The sequence below is a fragment of the Triplophysa dalaica genome, chromosome 20, assembly GCF_015846415.1.
Source record: "Triplophysa dalaica isolate WHDGS20190420 chromosome 20, ASM1584641v1, whole genome shotgun sequence".
Classification (NCBI taxonomy): Eukaryota; Metazoa; Chordata; class Actinopteri; order Cypriniformes; family Nemacheilidae; genus Triplophysa; species Triplophysa dalaica.
Genome location: NC_079561.1, coordinates 8,635,532 through 8,658,553, shown reverse-complemented (window position 1 = coordinate 8,658,553; position 23,022 = coordinate 8,635,532). Strand labels below are relative to the sequence as shown.

Genomic DNA, 23,022 nt, shown 5'->3' with positions numbered 1-23,022 from the left:
AGAAAATCTGACTCAGCATCAGCAGCGCTGATCTCTGGTAGATCTGCTTCAGGGTTGTTCCATCCTGTGTTGCTGATGTCATGTGTTTTGTGTCAACAATGTTCCATTTAAAATGTTGTGGGATTGAATACAGGACCGAGAGATCATGTGACCGGATTTTAATAATGGGATTTCCTTAAAAAAAAGTTTGATTTATAATTGAAGTCATTTTTTTTATTTAGTTGATTTAAGGTAATAGAACTTCGGCCAAGCCAATGTTATCTATTTAATCCTTTGTGTGGGTTTCTGGTCTGTGGGACTATAGCTGAATGTTTACTAAAAAGTATGCAAATATTGTTTTTATCCTCGGATCACCCATGTTATAGATTCTTTATAAAAAAATGTAAACAAATCGCACCCTTTTCATAAATGTGTTTTAACAGATATAACAAGGTGAACGTGAATCGCATATGGGTAAAGAAAACATCTGTTACATACATTTTATATGGCTGTAATGTTATAAATTTAAAATAATTGTGCGGGTACACTAGACCTGCAAACTTTTGTTGGGTAACAAAAGCATGAAACACAATACAAGATTTAAAATTATTATTTTAGTTTAAATTCTAAATACTGTTGTAGATTAATTTAATTTTTGTTTGTTTTTTAAAAAAAATAATATTTTTTCTATGTAACATATTTAACCCTTTGCATATTTTATTGCGGCAGGTATTTCAAGAATCAATTAATAAATATCAAAATGGGTAAAATGACATTAGGCCACAAGTAATTCCCTCTCTTTTTCCTCTATTGTTATCTTTCTCATCCCCTCCCTCCTCCTCCTCCTCTAAATCACATCATGAATATTAATGGCAGTATCATCACAATACAACAGGAAGTCTGTCTTCTTTTGAATGTCGCAAGTGTTTGATCATATCCTGTATCTCTTTCTCCGCGCTCAGATTCAAATGTAAACTAGCTTCTTAAAAAAAAGGCCCACAAGGAAAATCACAGATGTTCGCAACTGAACTGCAACACACACGCAAAGATCCACAGATTATCATGATTTCATCCTCCATGAATTCTTTGTCAGCTGGTGTGGTTTATGAGTGATGTGAAAGAGGGAAATGCAGCTGGACTAAGACTCATAAACCGCAGCTGGACATGAAGTATTACAACCCAGTGCTTCATTTAACACACGGCCCTGTCACTCTTCCCCCTTCTTATTCACTGTATTGCCTTAATCCGGAGTCAGTTTTCATCTCTATTTTAAAGCCTTAAGGGGAGAGATGAGTAATTTCCTTTACATGCTATAACAAACTGGTGCGTTTCCTTTGACAAATGAACTAAAGGAAATGCTTTAGGGTCAGATTTTAAAAAGGATTTTTGGTAACACTTTCCTTGAAGCATGTATGTATAATGCATTATAAAAGTAGTTTTAAAGCATTGTAATGCACCTTTTAATGCATTGTAATGTCTTATAAATAATTGTTATTACAGTTAAAACATTCTTAGCAACACTTAGCAATTCATTGTTACTCTACACATTTTAAATTGGTTATACTTCTTTAAAACTATATACTATGCATTACAACACACATTATGAAGAATCATAATGCATTTTAATAACTCTTTATAATGCATTATACATGCATGCTTCAAGGAAAGTGTTAACGGATTTTTTGTATAAGGCATGTGTGTTGTGGACGAATACTGTACAAAGTGGTTGTATGACCCTCATTCTTAGGTATAAAGTAAATGATACGATCCGGTTTACATTAAATATGGATTCATAGCAAGAATAAACATGGATTGTGTCAGCAACGTGCTTCAGAACTGCAGAAAAGCACAAAACCATTCAAATTTAACATTGTAAAATTTCAATATAACCAAATAAGGGTAGTATAATTGCTAAATTGGATTGTTTCATCTTTAGTCCTTTTGCTTATTATTGTACTGTTAACAATTTTTGTAATTTCTATTTTATATGTACATAAAATGTGGGTCCTTAAACCAGTTTAGAAAAGCCCTAGCCTAGGTTACTTGGGTTGGAAAGTAACAAATTATTGGAGTTTAAAATGACTTTCAATAGAAAATGTGTAATGTTTTAGAAAACAGTCTGATAACTGGTGCTAACAGCTTCCCTCAAACATGCAAATGTGGGTCGCAGATGACAAAAACAGTTTGTTGAATACTAACAGAATGATATTCTTTTCCCTCCCAAACGTCTAATAAAGGACAAACAAAGGTCTATGAAGAAATGCTCAGCGCTTTTCTTTTATTTTCAAAATGTTTCTATTTACACAAAATCTTCCATCGTTTTGTATTCAGGTGAAGAAAGGTACAGAATTTAAGCTCAAAGTCGGCAGAGACATTCAACGTTTCCTACACGAGGATAGAAAGAGTACAAATTGTGTATGTACAGTTTACTTGATTTCAAGTTAAAACATTTCGAAAGGTTTATCATTCTCCATCTCTCGTCTTTTTTCTATTCAAAAGATTTCAAATGGAGACAAAAGAAGAAATATACATGCATTATCTTTATAATAATTTAGCAAATGATATACACAACAATAAGCAATGTGTTTTATATATTGCTAGGCAGTAAAACAGGGTGTTGTGATGACATAAGAGTGATAAAGATCACGGCCAGTCAGAAAGCTGCTCTCGCAAAAACATACTTTATAAACCACATGACCTTTTAAAAGTGGTTGAAGAATGGCTGTCTAATTATCAACATTTGTCTTAAATAAACGTGAACTATTTATTTTTCCATTCTTAAGTCATCAATATGTAAAAGTGCAGCATTTGATGGTTGGGAGCGCTGAGACTGTAACTCCTGAGCTCAGGCCTTCCCCCTGTTTGACTTATGTAGAGATCATGTGACCAAACTCAGAAGACCGGCTGGGTTAAGTGACACTTAAACAGGACGGCACATCATTTGTCTGATATGTATTTGTAAAGTATGCTACAGTACAACATCAGACTGAATCCATGGAACATTCAGACAGGTTAAAAATGGCTTTTAAAGAAAAGCAGGACTGATTACATTATTATCAAATCTCACTCAAAAGGTCATTGAGTTGAATTTTGGCTTCTGTACAATATATACTAAATTATTTGTCACTTCTGTTAACTGTGCATATACACTTTTCTGTGAAGAAATGGAGGGGTTCAATAGTAATGAAGACGTTTAAGGACACATGTTGTTTACTGAAGTTGTAAATAGGCTGTTCCTCCAAAATGTACTTCTAACATAGATAACTTGTTGCTTTGATTTTAAAGGCACTCCTGTGTCCTTCGAAAGGAAATATGACTTAATGAAAGAAAGAAGAGTTTAGAGGTAGCTGTGGAAAATATGGCAAAGCTTTAACAAATAAACGAGATCCACTTACTGTGGATAATACAGGCTGGGTTTAAAATAGCTGACCATCATTTTTTTTACTACAAGGCCAGACGCTGAACAATTAAGACATGTGATAACACTCTTAATCTCCACAAATACCCTATTTATAAAAAAACAGAGTTATTCTATTGGTTTGAGAGATGCATACAAAAATGTTACTTAAAATGTACTGTCATCAACACTCATTAAAAGCACTTAGAATAGGGCTGAACATCTGTTCTTGCAGCACCACTCCAACCGGAGAGTGCTTTTTTTACAGACAAACAACGAATCGACTGTGATGTAGGGGCAGATACACTTTTATGACAGAACTGCATTTAGCAAAAAAAGGCCAGATTATAGAAAATATTGGGGATTATCTGGTTAATCTCAATGATCTCAAAATCTCAATGTGGGCATTTAGCATTCAACGTTTCAGTCTTATAAAAATCTCTGTTTATATATCTGTATAGTTAGCAATTAGTATAGCATTTAAATGGGCACTGGAGAGAAAGGAAATAGGATTATGGACTATACATTAGGTGTCATTCCTTGAAGTAGCCGAAAGATTTATCCTTCTCAGATTTGACTATTTTAAAGGAACACTTCACCCAAAAATGAATATTCTGTCATCATGTACTGGTGCAAACCTGTCTTTGTTCTGCTAAACAAAAAGGAAGCTCTTTGGAAGAATGTCTTAGTAGGGAAAATAAATACTATGGGAGTCATTGGGGGAGGAGATCTCTGGTTACTGACATTCTTATAAATATCTTCCTTTGTGTTTGGCAGAACAAAGAAATGTATGCAGGTTTGGAACAATCCGAGGGTGAGGAAATGACAGTAAATCTATTTTTGGGGTAAATTATCCCTTTAGGGTCACACATAATTTTCGCAAGCCATATTTCCAAGTTTGTTGTAGAATCAAACATGGCGTCTACCCTGATTTACATCAATTAGGATTATATAAGCATGATGGCAGAATATGGAGAGGTAGAACAAAAGTTCAAGCAAGATAACATCTTCCGTAATAGCTGTAAACTTCATGTTGATGTTCTAACCAATCGAGAGTCGATGCTCTAATGTTCACACATGTACAGTACAATGTACAAAACATCTTCACATGGCATAATATCAAGTCTTTATAAAAGGACGGATTCAAAAGGTGATTTGAACAAGGCTAAATTGTGAAGGAACATGTAGATTTCATCCGGGATGGTTGCTGGAGGACTGTACAGATTTTCAGAGCAATGCTAAGGAATGTTTTCTGTCGCTAGAGGTCATGTTGAGGATCTTATTTGTTTCCTTTATATCTACATGGTTTTATTAAGCACAGCTGACATCTTGGGTTTTGGTTAGTCAAGTCCTCCGATAAAGAACAGAGAAATGGCAGATATAAGAAGAGGTGTGTGGAATGGTAGATTGGTGGACTTTGAAAGGCAGGATTGGCTGGATTTAAAACTGGATGGACTTGTTTGACAGTGGAATGATGGATCTAAAGAGGTCAACTCTCTCTCCCTTTCCTTGGCATTAATGTGTGCTGGTTAGACTGAGGTCTGGTTCTGGAAAGACCAGGAAAAGTGTCCTGTTTTTGTGATCCTGAATTCTTGGCGTGTATTGGCGTGTGTGGCAGTGCATTTGTGTGGCAGTATGTGTATGAATATTTTATGAGAGTTCTGTTTGTGAAGCTTGAGAGGAGGTCCATCACTCGTTACTGGCATCCAGTCGTTCTTCGGTTGTCGTGGATGACTCCTGTATGCGGTGCCTGCACTGGCCTTGTGGGTGGCGTGTGGTGGTGCGGGAGTGACGGGCGAAACAGGACGGGGTCTGTGAGTTGCAGTCACAAACTAAATCCTGCAAAGAAAACAATTTCTTACAATTATTTTCTAAATAATTTAATATACTGTATATGTTGTAAAGTGTTGTTTTTGCCTTTTTGTGAGGTTCTCAATATTTATGTATCTAGATAAGGGTTGTCACACATAGTATTCAACGTAATTTTGATTGATAGCATAATTTATTTCATTATTCATTTCATTATTAATTCCAATAGATATTGCAAACATATTATTATCACAAGTTTTTTCTGTCCATAATAGTCGTGTTGTAAGAATCTGATATTGTAACATCCCTAATTGTAAATAATTATGTTGTGTTGCCTTTTGATAATGTTTATTTTTATATTTCTATATCTGGTGTTTTTTGTCAATTAGAGAAACGATTATGATGGAATTTAAAACACACACAAAAATATTAACTAAATGAACAACACTTATATCCTATAATTTTCATGGACAAAAAATGCAATGCATGGCAATAAAACAGAAATGTTAATATATTTATATATTAGTACATTTTAATATGTTAATTTAATGAATTAAATGTGTAATTTAAAGGGTTAAAGGGTTTAATGTTTATTATTAAACAAACAAATCAATCATTTATCGGAATGTCTCACCTCCAATGTGCTGGGGATTGTACTCATTGCGTCCTTTCCGTTGGTTACCAACTCGTCTCTTTGTGTTTTCATAAACCTCTTATTAACAATCTTTGTGATGTTGTCTGTCCCAATCAGAGTTCCAGGCAGGCATTCAGGTTTCGGTTCGTCCATGACACCCACTGCTCCAGTCCTGCTGCAAACATTGCGGATGAACTCCTGTACCACGTTATACTTCTGAGCTCCGGGATCTCCCAGACCGATTCCTATGCTAGGACAGGAAGGTTTTCCAGCGGGTAGTCTCCCTGGACACGGATCTGCCTTCCACAAGGCATCGACACTTCCAGAATGTTCCACTACGCTGAAGAGACTTGTCAATCCATCATTGAGTCCGCTAAGCACTGGGCTGTCTCGGGTGGTGGTGGAACGTGCCCAAGCGGAACCGCTCTGAGTGCCGCAGCGAGTGTTCAGGTTCCACACACTACGATCTCTTGAAGACACAGAGGATGTCTCGAGTTTAGAAGAGGAGGTGGAGACCCTGCGAGTGAGCTTGGGTGAGCCGTATTTTGGCGAGCAACATGGTCTATCAATGCGGCTGTGGACTTTATCCAGCGATGAGGAGATCTGTCGGGAACGTGCAGAAACAAGTGAGGTGGATGAGCGAGGAGACCACGCTTTCCCTTGAAGGCCTCTGCTTGTTGGAATAGGAACATCCGTTTGTAAGCCAATGCTGATGAACTGCGCCGTTTGTGTTCCTGTGTTGGAAACACCCACTGTCTGGCTCGCCGTATCTTTGCTGCACTTCCTCTCCAGGGAGCTGGAGCGTATAGCCTGTCGCACACAGTTGGTCATCTCCTTCATGTCATCGCTGAGGTTGCCTGAAATCTCCAGTCCGTGGAATGGAGCAGTACCTCCCGTGCGTCCCTCAAGCAGGTCTCTGTGCTGTTGGGAAAGTGAACTCAACCACTGCTCATAAGCTGACGATGAAGCACTTGATAAGGGTGCAGACGCAGGGACCTGATCTGATGGATCCATCATGGTGGCGTCCCTAGATCCAGACCCTTCCTTGACTGGCCTCCTCTCCATTCTCCTCACAGTTGGAGGGCTGTAATAGATGCGAATGCCAGTTTTATCCGGAGCGGTGTAGCTTCTCTGGACATACTCTTCATGTCCCGAAAACGTACTGTTGGTGCTTGGGCAGTCCCACGTTTTGAATTGGTCCCCCTTCTCAAGCACTGCGGAATCTTTGGTCAGGTACTTCCAATTCTTGTTGTTGAGGTCGCTCAGGTCGGTGCGAGCCAATAGCGAGGGATGAGCCGTAGATTGGTTACCCTCTTGTACTTCACTGACCTTATGACCATGAAGGAAAAGGCTGGTGTCCAGTAGATTCCTGCATTCCGAGAGGGCGGAAATTGATTTGGCCCTGTAAGAGAAAAAGAGGATCATCATGAAATGTTCATGTGTAATGAAAAAGGGGGTGATTTACATCACACCTAAGTCATTGTACCTTTGTAAGGCTGAGCTGTTAGTGGCCGCATCTGGTGTTGTTTCCTTCGCTGTGGCTTTATCGTGGGGAAGCTGAAATAAAAATGATCTGTTTGAGTGAGGTTTAACAGAGCCTTGGTTACCCCCCACCTCACAGTACTCCCATTCATCCGTGTGGTATAACTGAGTCAGCTTATATTCTCTTTTGGAAATGAGGTCATTCAAAACAACTACTTTCCTTTATGGAGATAATGACTTCATAATGTCTTTCTAAATGACCTAATTTCTCTCAACGAGCCATGGTGTCATTTAGGATATCATAGAAAAATAGAGAACTAGGCTTGGTTGTCAAAGAAGAAACTTTTCCAGCCTCATTACGTACAGTGTGTTTTGTGCAGACACACTGACCACACTGTCTCAGGCTTCATTCCAGTCTGACTGCACACTCTCTGAGCCGCCACATGGATATGCAAAACCAGATAAATGATGCAGCATGTAAAGAGTGTGTTTGCAGGCGTTCTGCGGAAGTGTTTAAAGATAATGTCACGTCCGTCGATTATGTGGAGGGTGTACTGGAGGAAGTGTGGGGATAAAATATGCATAGGATAAATAAACTTTAAGGATGACACATCCTCACAAACCCAAATAAAAGTACAAATTCAAAGGGCTCAGTAGCCTACATTGTGAAAGAGTAGGCTTTGGGTTGGAGTCAAATAAATAAATGCATTTTAAATGCATTTGAACCTTAAGGGGAATAGTTCACCCAAAAATGAAATTTTGTCATCATTTATTCACCTTCGAGTTGATCCAAATCTGTAAATGTCTTTGTTATGATGAAAACAGAGAGAGATATTTGGAAGAATGCTCATAAGGACAAAATACAATGGTTTGTTGCCCTATATTCTTCAAAATTACGAAAAAAAACTTTTTCTACTGTGGAAGTCAATGGGGGCAAAATCTGTTTGGTTACAAGCATTCTTTCAAATATCTTTCTCTGTGTTCATCAGATCAAAGAAATGTATACAGATCTGGAACAACTCGAAGGTGAGTAAAGGATGACAGATTTTTCATTTTTGGGTGAGCTATCCCTTTAACACTTTTGTTCACCTAAACATGTAACTATGTCACTGTTTACTGACCTTAAAGTTATTGTAAAACCATATTTTCTTATTTGTGAAACACAAAGGTAATTATTTGATAGACAGAAATCAGAAAAGGGCCATTTATAATGCCTTTCATTGACTCCATAAAATGTATCTTAAGGTTTTATAAAATTAGCATGGGACAAATTGACTGTCAGTAGGAGTTTAAGTGGCTCATTTTATTTGTAATTTATAAGTAATAATTTATAACAGAACTTTGAATATTAAGAACTTTATTCGACTTATTGCCATTTTTCAAAGCGCTCCCTAAGCACTCTAGTGTCGACCCACCTGTGTGCCTTTGCTCTGGGTATCTCTTAAACGTTGTTCCCATTGGCTTCTCTCCTGGTTGAAGTGCTCCAGAAGCTCCAGCCTCTCCCGGCTCCAGTTCCTCTCACCGATCTGCATTTGTTTAGTGAGGTCCATCACAGCAGCGTAAGAGTCCGCAAGCAGGTGTTGATGCTCCTCTCGCTCCTTTTTTAATGCCTCCTTGAGGTCGGGAGGATCCTTTTCACCCCCAGCCACAGATACCTTGCCCACCTTTCCTTCCAGCTGATGAAAAAGAAAGACACTATGGATGAGTAACCATGAAAATAGCTTCATGTACAGTTATTGAGAGAGAGAGTTGCGCCAACGGAAGTTCAACATTTCTGTGTGTTATGTGATTCATGGAGCCTTCAGATAGTTCCAGGAACTTTATTTATTAAATTACTTACGTCTTAAAATGGGTTAAAAGTTTACCTCAGTGGTCTTTGTAGCCGCAGCTCCATGCATTACATATAACTTCCAGGAACTATTGAGAGCCTCCATGAACCACCATTTCTGTAAAAAAACTGTTCCATTGGGGTCAACGGAGTTGACGCAACTCTCTCTCTGAATGGCTCTAATGTAAAGTAGACCTATTCAGACAGATGCTAACAGCAGCATCATCCAAACAACATCAATCTTTTAAATGGACAATTATTGACCGCAATATGACAAACAAAGTAAAATGCTCAAGGCTAGAGTGTAGACACTGCTGTAAATGTAACAGTAAATATATATTTTTTTTACATCTAATTTATTGCTTTATGTTCCTATGAGGTGATTGGTAATAAAAAATAATCGGCTTGAATTTGTTATCATGTTTGCAACAATTTGGCAACCCCACATGCTGCTTCTTCTGTATAAAAACAACAGATTTGTAAAACCTCTTGTTTAAAGTCTTACTGCCTGCTGAAATCGAATTTGCAAATTTAACATTAAATTTCTTACAATGTATGTTTAAGAGCGATTTTACCACGAGTCACTTAGTAATACAGTAGTCATTTTCAAGCAAATAACAGAGAATTAAATTGATGAGTGGTCACATATGCAAATATTTTAAAGTGGCATTAAACAGCAGATCATCTAATACGATCTTTGTGATATTTTCCACTTTGTTTCTAGTAACAAAGGCACCCAATTCTTTATCCTCCATCCTAATTTAAATTTGTTCTGCTTTTTCAATTGGAGTTGCAAATCTGCGGAACTCATAAATTTCATGAGCTTACGCAAGTCGCTTATTAAAACCAAGGCCAGCTGGGAACTCATCAGACAATCTTATGAATGGCTTCTCACGCTGATAATGTCTAATGAGTTCTGCTCTGGACGCAACAATGAGGTTAATGGGTTGATGTGGTTTATTAAAGAGGGTGAAAGACGTTTATTCCAAATAGCTTTCCATAAACCCTAATGCTTACGTGGAACACGGCACCCTCAGAGCTCTGAAAACTGTAAGTTGTGACAGTGCCACATTGTATTGTCAGTGCAGTGCTTTCTTCAAAGGATGCAGATGTGGCTTTGCACATTATTTGTCATAAATTAATAATAGGTGACAAACTGCAGCATCAACAGGAGACATTATAGCATTACAGTAACAGCATTATTTTCCTCTTCTGTTATCGATAATAGATCTTGTTTATGCAGTGATTTGTCATTTCGTCTGTGACAGGTTGTTATTAGTGTCATAGAGGTCACAGATAATACTAGGGCATTAAGTCCCTCCTCTCCCATTCCTCCTTTTGGCACTCGTCTCATTCTCTGCACCAGTTTACAAAAACAAAGGAAGTGCCAATGAAAAGGAGGTGTGGCCAAGAGAAGGGGAGCACTGAAATATTGAGCTATCACAGCAGTTATGATGAAAGCGGCATTCTGGTGCCATTGGTTTCTCTGGAGAATGCAAGAGTATTACTTTCAACAATGTGCATGTGTGTGTGTTTGTCTATTTTGAGCATAGACAAAGAAGCGGGAAGGATGAGAATTTGAGACTGAACAAAGACACTGAAGACATTTACCGTCTTAAGCAGGTTTTTTCTTGGTAACGATTATGCATGCAATGAATTTAGAATATATATCTGTCCAATCAGAATATATAAATGCCCCACCAGCCGAGCCAGCCTAGTACCGGGCCTCGTCTTAATACACTTAATATGACTCATTTGTTAAATGTAAAAAAGTGATTTTACAAAGATAAAATACGTTTGTTCTTTATTTGTTTTTATTGTATCTTAAGCCTGTTTCTCATGCTGATCCATCAACCGTATCAATGTCTTATTTCATCTCTATCTTTAAATTGGAAAGAAAGTTCCCATTGCATAATGTAAAGTGGTATAAGCAGAATAATTGACTCTGGTCCGTTCAATTATTCCTTACATATTTAATAATTCATAAGTAATTGCTGCTTTTCATATATTGAAAATATTACCCCATGGTATCAATATATGGAAATGTCTTATTTAATATTTTGCATTATATTTTCCTGTGTATTCTCATTTATTTTTGTTTCATAAGGGTACTGCACTGTTTATGCAAGACTATTTAATTAACTTAGTTTTTTTCTTGACAGCCCTTAATCCACATCCACTGTATGGAAGAGATCAACTCTGATAATGTGCTAAACTTCTTTAGTGCTCCACAGAGTAAATGCCATATGGGTCTCAGAATGACAGAAAGGTGAGTGAATGATAACAAAATCTCATTTCAAACTATCATTTTACGTCTCAAAGATGAGTGCGGTTATGAATGCGTCTCATAGAGGAGATATTAAACTCATCTTTCACCATCACGCCCTGCAACAAGCCTACAAGCACACACACACTGCTATTGACACACTGCAGATGGCTCTCACAGCTCTCTTGTCAGACTACTGGTGCATGTCCCGACCAACAGCAGCGCACATGAATATCAAATAACAAAATTAGAGCTGACATTTTGGATCATTTCAGCCTGTTTCACAGGACGCTGACTGCAATCTTATCCGACAATAACTAGGGAAATGTATCTGGCTTCGTTCTACAGATGCTCCTCTGCCAGAGGTTTTCATAATATATCTCCCAAGAGGAATAACTGTAATCTGTGTGTGTTAAATCAATGACTACACGACTTGATGTGCAAGAGTTAAAAAGACTCAAGTGTGGAAATCAATGCTAAAGTAATGACTTTACAACTATACTAAGTTAACTGTACAATTATTCACCTCTGTGGACTCTTTTAAATCTTATTGTGTTACATGCCACAGTGTATTTAACAGTGGGGGTTTTCTACACTTGCTAAAGTATTCTATATTGTTTCCTATAATGTCTACTAGGGTTTGACAAAATATAGAAAATCTTTTTTTTTAAATGTTGTCGATTCAATATTTATTCTCAAAAGCTGTCAATCGATTATTTTCCTTTTTTTATTTCCGCAAGCACAGAACATTCATTAACGTGAATGTTATTGCTACTACTATGCACTAGATGTCACTTTTCTTTTTACAACTGGTGAATGTTACAACTGGGAGCACATCCTCCATTTATTGCTCAATTATCATGGAAAAAACCTGTTTAGAAAAGCCACAAGATTTAAATATCATACGTGTGAAAATAAAGCTAGTCTGAAGCTAGTCTTGTCGTGGCCATGTACAACTGCTTAACACTTATTTGGGTGTGACGTAACTATCCGCAAAGTACCGTTTACAAGGCCGCAGACACTCACCTGAGTAATGATGCTCTTGAGTTCCATCCATTCGACTTCCCATGATGCTTTAGCACGGGCAAACTGCTGCGTTAGCTCCTGCGAACTCTGACGCTCCTCGCGGAGCTCAGCGTTGAGATCTTGTAGCGCCACCTTCAGGTCCGACAGAGTACTGCCAAACCCGCTAGGCTGCTGAGGAAGCAACAGGAGATGACAGATAATTACATTAATGTAGATGTGATGGGGATACAAATCCAAAGTAGGGCTGCTCAACGATAAATCGAGATTAATTACATCCAGAATTAAAGTTAGTGTTTACATAATATATGTCTGTGCACTGTCAATATTATTTTATTTATTTATAAACACAAACATGTACATTTATATATTTAAGAAAAAGATAAAAATGAAAAAAAAATGAAATGTAATTAAAAATATACAACAATAAATGCAAATATATATAAACATGCAAATATTTCATAAATATATACATGCATGTGTACATGTTTATTTATACAAAATAATTATGCACAGTGCACAGATATATATATTGTAAACACAAACTTTTATTCAGGATGCTATTAATTGTTGAACGGCAAGGTTTAATTGTTCAAAGATTGAATTTAGATACTTTTCCAATTCTGTGCTTTATTGGTTTAGCTCACCAAACATACGGTTAAAACTACCATGCCTACACAATGCCTTGTTGAAGCAAGACTTTATGTTCGAGTTTGCATTCTTGCAATGCTGCAAACCGGAAACGCAACCTCATATAAGAGCATTTTGCATTTCATCACATTCAAGTCTGGTGAACTTTGAATTGAAATAATGTATATGACCAATTGAAGATCCATACATCACAGTGTGACCTTTTAAGAAAATCCATATAGAGGAAATCTTGTAATTCTGCATACTTAAAGTCTATTGTGATCATTCTTTGAAAAACCCTTCTTTTGTAGAAGTGAATAAAGAACTTGAGAGAAAACAGCCTACAGATTTGGACCAATATCCGTGAGAGTCAGAATATTCACTCCTTTAACCTACCAGCGGGCAGATTTTCTCTGCAAGGCTTTGCTCTTTGGGTGTAGGGTTGAGGGGTTGCTCCTCAGCAGCAGACATCTTGTTATCTCCATAGTGTGCTGACAGCCCATCTTCCTCAAGTAAGAGGCGGAGATCCTTGACACTATTAACCTGAAGGAACATTTTGGAGATGCATTTACATGATACTCACAAAGCACAAAAAGACCATCATTTCTCAAAGAAGAACTTCATACCTCCAGAATATCCTTGCTCTCTGTGTCTAATTTCTTGCCGAGTCTCCACTGTTTGAGAAGCCAGCGGAGTTTGAGGCTGATGAGGAGCAGGCTTTCTTTTAGCTGTAGGGACTCCTGCACCAGAAGGTTCCTCTCTTGACTCCACAGCTTCTGCTGCAGACCCGTCTGAAGGCTCAGACTTTGCAGCTGGAAGTCTCGACGCTGGAGGGCCTTCTGATGCTCTTCTTGAAGCTAGAAAGAGAAAATACCAAATACATTTGCCACATGTACATTGTAGTTATTCCAAGGTTATGTCCTATCTGGATGCTTGAGTTTGTAATATCCGGGTGATTTCTTATTTTGCCGTTCTGGAGGATCTAAATTAGCACAAAATGTGTCTGTCACCTGAGAAAGTTTGTGCGTGTCGCTGTGTCGTGCATGTCTCTCCTGCGACAATGCTTCCTGCGCGCCCAGAGCCTTCTCGTTTGCCTCAGACAACAGAGTATGAAGCTCACTGACCTGCTCTGAGATCTGAAGAAAACATTTGAAAAGAGAGAAACAGGGAGAGATTAAGAAACTGGCACTTTATCTGCACAGTAATTTATATCAATACAAATAACATGGCCAAAACAGTTTGAATAGAATACTAGGATAATATAGTCATGTCTGTTTCATGGCAAAGTGTGCAGAGAATTTACACTTTTTAAACAAAGGTATTAAGTATAAAGGTATTTTTCCATCTTTCTTGCAAGAGCTTAGGAAGAATCTTTTACTATTTTGAAATGATGATGCGTGATGATGTAGCCCTGTTTAAAAGTAATTGATGGCTTTATAGGATTTGGGATTGAATCAAAGGTGTTCAGCTGGGTCCAGGTCTGGGCCCGCTCAAGTTCTTCCACAATCAATCATTTATTTTTAATCTTACTTCGTGCTCAGGGTCATTGTCATGTTAGAATAGAAAAGGGTTTATAGTAAAACCTGTTCATTAGAAGGGGGCTTCCCAGTACTATTGTCTATATAGTGTATGTTCATTATTTGTCCTTTGTCAAGTTTAAATGAGCCCTCACTACACAATTCTTACTCTGATTTTGCCATATTAAAGAAATCCCCAGAGCACACCGTCTTGGCCTCGAGTCTTTTGAGACAAAAGTGCTTTTAATCTCAAGAGCCATCCATACAAACAGGATTCACATTGACTGGTCCTAGCCGTAATATAAGAGTCTAATTTTCTTACTGAAATCCAGCCGGTAAAAATGCTGTCTGTTAAAATGTTTGGCAGGTTTTTGTAAATTGCAACAGGGTTGTTTGACACATTCAGGACACGTAAAGCATTCATTTCTGATTTAGAGCTCTGCATATGGAAGTGTTTGAATCACAATGTCCATATTTTCCACTAGCTTTAATTTACAGATAGAGCTTTATAAGTTTGTGCCAATTTAATATATCACTGTAAAAATGGTTGTGCTAACTAAATGGCACCAAATTAAAGAGGAAAATAAATGATGCCTTAGTAAGACTGCAGTAAACAGTACAAAAATGTTCAGTTCAATAATCAAAAGTGAGATTAGATTTACTATTAAACCAGGAACTAGGCCATATTTGCTGACATCTCTGCATGAATGAGCAGATCTTGTTATATTTATGAGTCTTTCACTTTAAGCTCATTTTTCACAGTCCATTTATGTTTTATTCAATCTGCTTTGCTGTCATCACTTAAAACTCAGATTGCCCCCAAAGCACAAGCTTTCGTCTTATTCTCTGAGCTTTTAAAATTGTAATCACAGACACACTTGTTGATCAATGAGGAATAGAGAAAACTGAAGATGCTGAAGAATGAAACAGTAAGAGAGCGATGCTAACAATTGCCTATATTTTAATAACCTCCCCAAATTGTTCTAAAGTTAAAATATCATCAAGACATTCAAAACTCTGTGTTTGTGTGTGTGAGTGTGTGTGAGGGTGTGCGCGTGAGAGTAGATGGGCTATTTGCAAGATGCTTGCTAGATAATATTTTAATAAGTTTAGTAATTCTGTGTTTTTCGTATACTGGATCTGTTTCAGAACCTAGTGAGCTGCCGCATTGTCTGCTGGGTACACAGAATCCCAAAATGAATTCAATATTTAAAAATGTAATCAATTTTCTATTCTTACTGTATCTAGAGTCCATTTTGATTTATTAAAAAATGTTGGAGTTCACTGTAATGCATTCTAGGATTGTCTTATGAATAGCCTATAATGAAAACCGTGACGCTGTTTTAAAGGGATAGTCTACCCAAAATGAAAATTTTGCCATGTAATACTACTCCCAAAGTTGTTCCAAACCTTCAAAATTGATTTGTTTTGTTGAAAACAAAGAAAGATATTGAGAAAAATATTAGCAACTGATATATCTGGTACAATGCCATAATACCATAGTGGGAAAAAACTAAAATGTTAGTGAGAAGTCCCCTAGAACTGTTTGCTTTCCTAAATTCTTCAAAATATCACATTTTGTCTTCAACAGAACAAAAATATTTTTGATAATACTACTATGGTAGTCAGTGGTGCCTCAGAAATATCAGTTGCTTACACTTTTTCAGATTTCTTTCTTTATGTTCATCAGAACAAATCTTTATACAGGTCTGGAACAACTTGAGGGTGAGTAAATGATGACAGAATTTTAGTTTTTGGGTGAATTATCCCTTTAAATGAAGCTTAAGGATGTATCAATTGTTAGACACAGCCTGAAACATTAATTGTGTCTGTAGCACACATATGATCATGAAAACTGCTTGCTATGGTTACTTAAGCCATGGGATATATAACTGTAGTCCTTAAGACAACAGCGGACTTGTTTTTGTGCATTTAAGTGTCTCACCAGATCAGCGTTGGTTCCCTGTTTGGAGTCTGTCTCCTCATCCCTGTTGCTGTCTTTCTCCTCTGCTTTGCATGGGTGAACTTTGCCCTCACAGTCTGGCTGGTCTCTAGAGTCGGGCTGTGGCATGCATGCATGGGCAAGTTAATGATGGAAAAAAACAACAATAAAAAAAGAGCACGACAGAGGACAGACACCATCAAGAGAAATATGGTGAATTGAAAAGGTGAGGTGGTGTAGTGTGGGTACATAAGACATTTGATAGACATTTGACAAAATGAGACATTTAAAATGAACACTAAGAAAACTGCTCCAGCAAATAAAAAGCTCACAGCACAAAGAAAAGTATGTATAGGAGAAACAGTTTGGTCATTGTGGCGTTAGACAAAACGCCGAAGAGAAACAAAACAATGAGGAGTGAAAGCATCATCTTTGATTGGAGGAGAAAACAGGAAGGGGGGCAACAAAAAGAACCATAAAGAGAGAGAAAAGAATGAAAAAGGAACAAATGTAGCAGCGACCACAGGTGAAAGAAAGAAGAGAAGGAGGAAGGGAAGAGTCTGTAGATTGGCTCTCAAGAGTTAGGCCTCTAATGGAGTCTACTTAAATAATGGTGGACTATAGCTCACTTAACATATAGCACACAATGTTCAATGAAAAAAACTAAATGGTTAAACTAAAATAGACCAACACCATGAAGTGATACAGGGACAGTCCACCCAAAAATGAATATTTTGTCATCACTTACTTACCCTTGGGTTGTTCCAAACCTGTATACATTTATTTGTTCTGCTAAAGATATTTGTAATTATATCAGTATTCAAACAGATCGTATCCACCATTGACTCCCATAGTATTTATTTTTCCTACTATGGCGGTAAATAGGGAATGAGTACTGTTTGGTTACTGACATTCTTACAAATATCTTCCTTTTTGTTAAGCAGAACAAAAACATTTATACTGGTTTACAACAATCTGAAAGTAAGTGAATGATGACAGAATTTTCATTTTGGGGTGAACTATCCCTTTAAAACAGGTTTTTGAACTTAAAATATATCTTTATATCGGTTATTTTGTTATGATGGTTTTCGAAGTTTTTCACGCCCATGCAAAACTCACTACCATGATGTTAGGCTTTTTTGTGTTGCTATGTGGTTGCTACGGTTCTCAAAGACTTTCATGATCATTCACCAAGGGATATTTCACTCAAAATTATTTGATTATTTATTCACCCTCAAGTCATTCTAAACCTGTATGAAATTATTTCCCCTGCAGAACACAAAATAAGATATTTTGAAGAATGTTGGTAACTGAACAACTTTGGCACCCATTGACTTCCATTGTATGGACACAAAACCACGGAGACATTTCTTAAAATATATTTTTTGTGTTCCACAGAAGAAAGATTCTACAGGTTTTGATCAACATGAGGGTAAACACATGATGACAGAATTTTTTTTGAAAGACCTACTCTTTAAAGTATGTTTTTGAATGGGATTTCACTACCAACTGTATCAGCAATGTGAAAATTAACATCCTAATGAGATTTGTCTTATTTTAATCCAGAAATAAAATGCTTAGCCAATACAACAGTAAATCAACTTGGACACTTACCACAGGGCTTTGAGCCAAATTGCTGATTTATTTTTCTATTTATTGATCACATCCATTAGAGGCCAAATTGTTATCCATTAAATGCACTACGAGCATGCATTGTTAAAGTGGTCGGCAAAACATTAGAAGAAAAATTTATGATCTACCAAGCCAAGCAACAAAAATAAAATTTCCAAATAAACATCAAATGAAAGGATAGAATAAAATGGGAAAATACTGAATGAAAATATTCATACCTTCAGTAGGGGTGTGATTTGGTCAACTTGGCCATCTGTCGGGTCCCCTGACTCCGACAACAAGTGCATCTGGGATATCCCTTCCAAACGCTCTGTCTCAGGAAACTGACCCAGGTTGTCCACCCTCTCGCTGAGGGCATGCAGCTGAGCCTGAAGAGACTGCAGTCGACCATGAAGAGCCTCCATCAGAGGCAGCGTTGAAACCTGGATCTGGCTTTTCTCCAGCAGAACTGGTTCTGCAGACTCATTGGATGTGATCTTACGATAGATGGTGGAGTCGGGCGATGTCAAAAGCTGGATGGCTGAGGTAACAAGTTGCGCCTGGTCGCGGATAGCAAGAAGGTCTTTGATGCTGAGACACTGGGTGGTATGAATATGAATCGAACCTGAAACTTTCTGACTCTTCTCCTCCAGAATATCGATCTGCTCATCTCCCACTGGCCCTTCGCGGTGTGCCTGGCTCGGGATGCACTCGGCCGAGTCCCCCGCTTCGGCATCCGTCTCCAGTGCCGGGCGTCCGGAGCCCTGGTTGGAGGCCAAGTCGCACCGTTGGAGATTGGAAAGAAGCACTCGGTTCTCGTACTGGAGTTTCTTTACTTTTCCATTCAGCTCTGCAATCTGCAGCCTAGCAGTTAGTAACTCTTTATTGGTGGCTTCATTTAGACACAATCCTCCATCTACAGCAGCATCGTGAATGATTGTGGGTGAAGTGATGGTTGCGGGTGACGGCTCTATCTCGGTAACAACAGGAAGTTCAGATTTGTAGTGATTGAGCTCGTTCATCAAGAGCTTGTTCTGTTCTTCCATTTCGATTAGGGACCGCCGCAGCAGATCCGCTTCTTCTTCCACAAACTGCAGGTGTCGTTGTAGCTCCATCAAATTCTCAGATGATGAGGAAAGCAGCTGGTGACTTGCAACCCCACCTGGAGGCTCTTGAATCTTCATGTCGTCCATTTCGGCACGGAGGCCACGGTTTTCCACCTCCAGCTCTACGATTCGACGGCTCAGAAGGTTTGCTTCCTCTTCTACCAGTTTCAGGTGAACTTTGACCTCCGCCTCACGGGTGTGAGGGGAGTCGGCAACCTCTTCGACAGTAAGCGAAGCGTCGACTTCGCCGTAGAGAGAACGATACTTTCCCAACTCTTCCTTCATGGCCTCATTGTCTTTCACCATTTTGGTGAGTTTCTTGCACATGAGGACTGACTCTTCCTTGGCGAAGTGAAGCTGACATTTTAGGTCTGAACTGTCTTCTGGAGGCTAAATGAGGACATTGATGGAAATTAGATGTGCATGACTTGGTCATTTTTAATGACAATGTGCTTTCCATTAATACCCTATTTTTATGAGCAAACAGCCAATGTCCAATCTGCCAATATTGCTGTTTAATGGTAAAACCACAAGGAAAATGTTCTCATTAAGGTTTAAACAGTCTGGCCAGACTGACGCCATAAAACATAATTGTTCTCATTAAAATCATGTTGTCTACAATCATGTCCGAAGCGAAGTCTTATTTTTGTTGTGCTGGAGCATCACTCCAGACAATATATTTTGTCTCTCTGTATAAAATAAAATACTTTCATTTGTATCTAATGCGTAAATTCGATTGCTAGAATTATAATTCTGCATTTTTTTATTTTAAGATGCAGCAAATCCAGCTTGTTATAGCATAGAAACTTTTAATGAAATTACTTTAGAAGGTAGAATATGCTCTCAAAACACAAATATAAAGCCATGATATATTGGTTTGTATACATGTCATGTAGTAACTAGAGATGCACCGATATATCGGATAATAACCGGTTACAATAGTTAATAGTTTAAAAACAGCCAATGATCAGGACAGTTATAAACTCTCAATCGAAAGAGGACAGAAGAGTTTGTGCTCTGTATATAGAAAATGTTAAGAAACATCACCAGTTTGACGTTCAATGTTAACATTCAGAATCCATATCGGCTCTAAATTTGAGCATTGCCCCTCACTGTTTTTTACAGCCTGATTCTGAATCTGGTCTTAAACTTGATTAACAAGAGTGTAAACTCACGTTGGACAGAACATAAGACTTCTTAAAAAGGCGATGAAGAAGAATTTCTATTTAACTAACACCTTTCATGTCTGATGGGATAATAGCCAAGCGTTATATACTGAACCTTGTGTGATGTACACATAAATTCTTTACTTGTACAGCTCATTATATCACAACAAGCTGCAAAATGAAGGTATTAAGTATATAGCAGTGCTGTATATCTTACCAGAGGCGATGCTTTTTTATCAGATTTGTTGTTTGGCCTGGCTCCTCTCTTCTTTAAGTTCTACAAGAAAAAGAGAAATATGGGAAATGAATTTGAATGTTCACAGAAAAAAGAGAGACACCGACATAAATCCGTTTTCCCCCTCTCTCTATGTCATATTACACATCCATAAATCATAATTCAGCAGGAAATTGGGGGGAAACAAACATAACTGTGCAATGTAAGAGATATTACAACTGCAAAGAAAGTAAGAGCATAATAAAATACCTTTAAGATCATTTAACCATCAGAGAAATAATAAAGCTGATAGCTGGATGCTGATTGGTCAATAATGTGTTATAGTTATATTAATCAAGACATGCACATCACTTATTCGGGGTGACTATCAACTGTACTTTATAGTGAGACTAGGCCTGTATCTGTTACACTTGATGCTTGAGGCTTAAAGCACAAATAAGAGGCCTTACATCAGAGCAAACTCAATTTTCTCCATGTAATTGCACCAATGTTTGTCTTCATCTACAAATCTAACATGAAGGGGTTAACAAGTCTAAACTGCAGTGAGAAGTCCAATTTAAACCTCTTTGTCTTATGTGGGCTGACAGAATGGTCCAATTTCACAGCAAAGCAGCTTTTAATAGCATTACCCTTCGTTAAAATCAATAGATTTGTGCTAAAAGAAAATGGAAGTATAGACTTGGTGTATCGACCAACTTTGTACCACTAATTTTTAATTAATGGATTTTGCTGAGACTGTGGAGAAGAATTCTAGACACAATGGCTCGGTTTCACAGACACAGCTTAGCTTTAGCCAGGACTATGCCTTAGATCAATTAAGATATTTATGTCATTTTTTTAAAAATGTCTTAGAAGAATACATTACTGTGCATCTTGAGACAAAACAATAGCACTTATATATTTTAAGATATTTCCTGGGACATTTTATTGAGTTAAGACAAGTCACACATTCATTTTAGTCTGGGACTAGCATTAAGACTTGTCTGTGAAACCGGGCCAATGACATTATTCTAAGTTTCACTTAAAATAACATTTTAAGGAAATGCTCATGTATCCTCTATGTGCTCTACACGCATTTAAACTGTCTGTTTTCTGTCTATGATCTCACACTTGCAGTTGTGTTTGCTGTTCTGACCGCCATCCACTCCGCAAGGCTGATGCAACCAGCTAGACTTTATAATGCAATGGGAGTATTTTCTATCTCTCTCTCTCTTTCTGTCTCTCTCTCACTCTCTCTTTCACAGACATACAATTTCAGATGTGCAGACAAGAAAATTATACCAAGGCTCATATAAATAGCCCAATTTACAAACCCTAAGTTATTCGTCGGCATGCCAATAACTTTAAGTGGGGAATTGTAAGAACCTTAATCGGACCCTTGTGCAATTGGCTTTGTGTTTTTCATGTGCTTTTTGCTTGCCATGTGGTGACATGTTAAACAGCATTAAGCCACCAAACAAAAGTATGATTCTCACATTTTTATGCACGTATTCTTCACAAGTCACGCTCAGGATTTTGTGTGTATTCATATCTATATCACTACATCATTTTGCTTGGCACATGGCGCACCTCTTATCCAGGTAGTCTGTCATTTGATTCCTGCATTGCTTATCAGCTACCTGAATTTCAACACCATGAAACCTAATGCGGGTACAGAAACCTGAACACACACACGCAATATCCTGATCTTGTTCTCGCTCGTCCCTTATGAAACACACTCCTACTCCACCACAGGATGTCCAGGAATCTGATGATGTCATGGATAAAAAAGCACTTCAATATTAAACAATGAGCTTTAAACTTATTACAGTGAGAAACAATAGAACCTCGTTTCTCTCTCTTTTTATTCCACCTATTAGACTGAATTATGAAGACATGAGTTAATGGAGTGTGTATAATTGAGAGGCTCTTGGTGTTATGCTCTACCTCACACACTTTATTCCCACGAGAACAAATGACAGCGATGAGGGTACTGTCTGTTGCATAAGACAGACCCAGAATAGACACTGGACACTGTGTGCCTACATGCAGAGACATATCTGTGCAGACTGGATAAATGAGGTCTCTTTAGGTTCACTAAAGCTGGCAACTATTATAAGATATATTCAAAATCTGCATATGACTCTTTCTTTTAGGGAACACAAAAGAAAGTATTTTTAGAAAACCATTTTTGTTTAGGTATATTTAGTTTTGTGTTCATACAATGGAAGGGTTCAGTGTTTTGTTCTGAACGTTCTTCAAAATATCTTCTTTTGTGTTCTGCATAGGAAAGAAAGCCGTACACGATAATCCATCTTTTACACATGAAATGCAAGTCTAACAAAAGACTAAACTCTTTCTGTTGAGGTTCCACTTCAATCTTTCACAACTAAATTTCTCCAGAGACAGAATCAATTC

At 37.8% G+C, this 23,022-nt stretch overlaps 1 protein-coding gene across 1 annotated transcript in view; it reads right to left on the bottom strand.

Moving 5' to 3' along the window:
* Positions 1 to 2,230: 2,230 nt before the first annotated feature.
* Positions 2,231 to 23,022, bottom strand: part of soga1 (suppressor of glucose, autophagy associated 1) — a 42,057-nt gene continuing 21,265 nt past the window's right edge. Inside the window, exons 4-14 of the mRNA XM_056732163.1 lie at positions 20,608 to 20,667; positions 18,358 to 19,614; positions 16,511 to 16,627; positions 14,059 to 14,184; positions 13,675 to 13,905; positions 13,445 to 13,591; positions 12,422 to 12,592; positions 8,717 to 8,977; positions 7,306 to 7,376; positions 5,820 to 7,221; positions 2,231 to 5,215 (exon numbers count right to left, since the gene is read on the bottom strand). Of these exons, the coding sequence (XP_056588141.1) occupies positions 5,066 to 5,215; positions 5,820 to 7,221; positions 7,306 to 7,376; positions 8,717 to 8,977; positions 12,422 to 12,592; positions 13,445 to 13,591; positions 13,675 to 13,905; positions 14,059 to 14,184; positions 16,511 to 16,627; positions 18,358 to 19,614; positions 20,608 to 20,667 (3,993 nt within the window). The 3' untranslated portion in view covers positions 2,231 to 5,065. The remainder of the gene's footprint in view (positions 5,216 to 5,819; positions 7,222 to 7,305; positions 7,377 to 8,716; positions 8,978 to 12,421; positions 12,593 to 13,444; positions 13,592 to 13,674; positions 13,906 to 14,058; positions 14,185 to 16,510; positions 16,628 to 18,357; positions 19,615 to 20,607; positions 20,668 to 23,022) is intronic.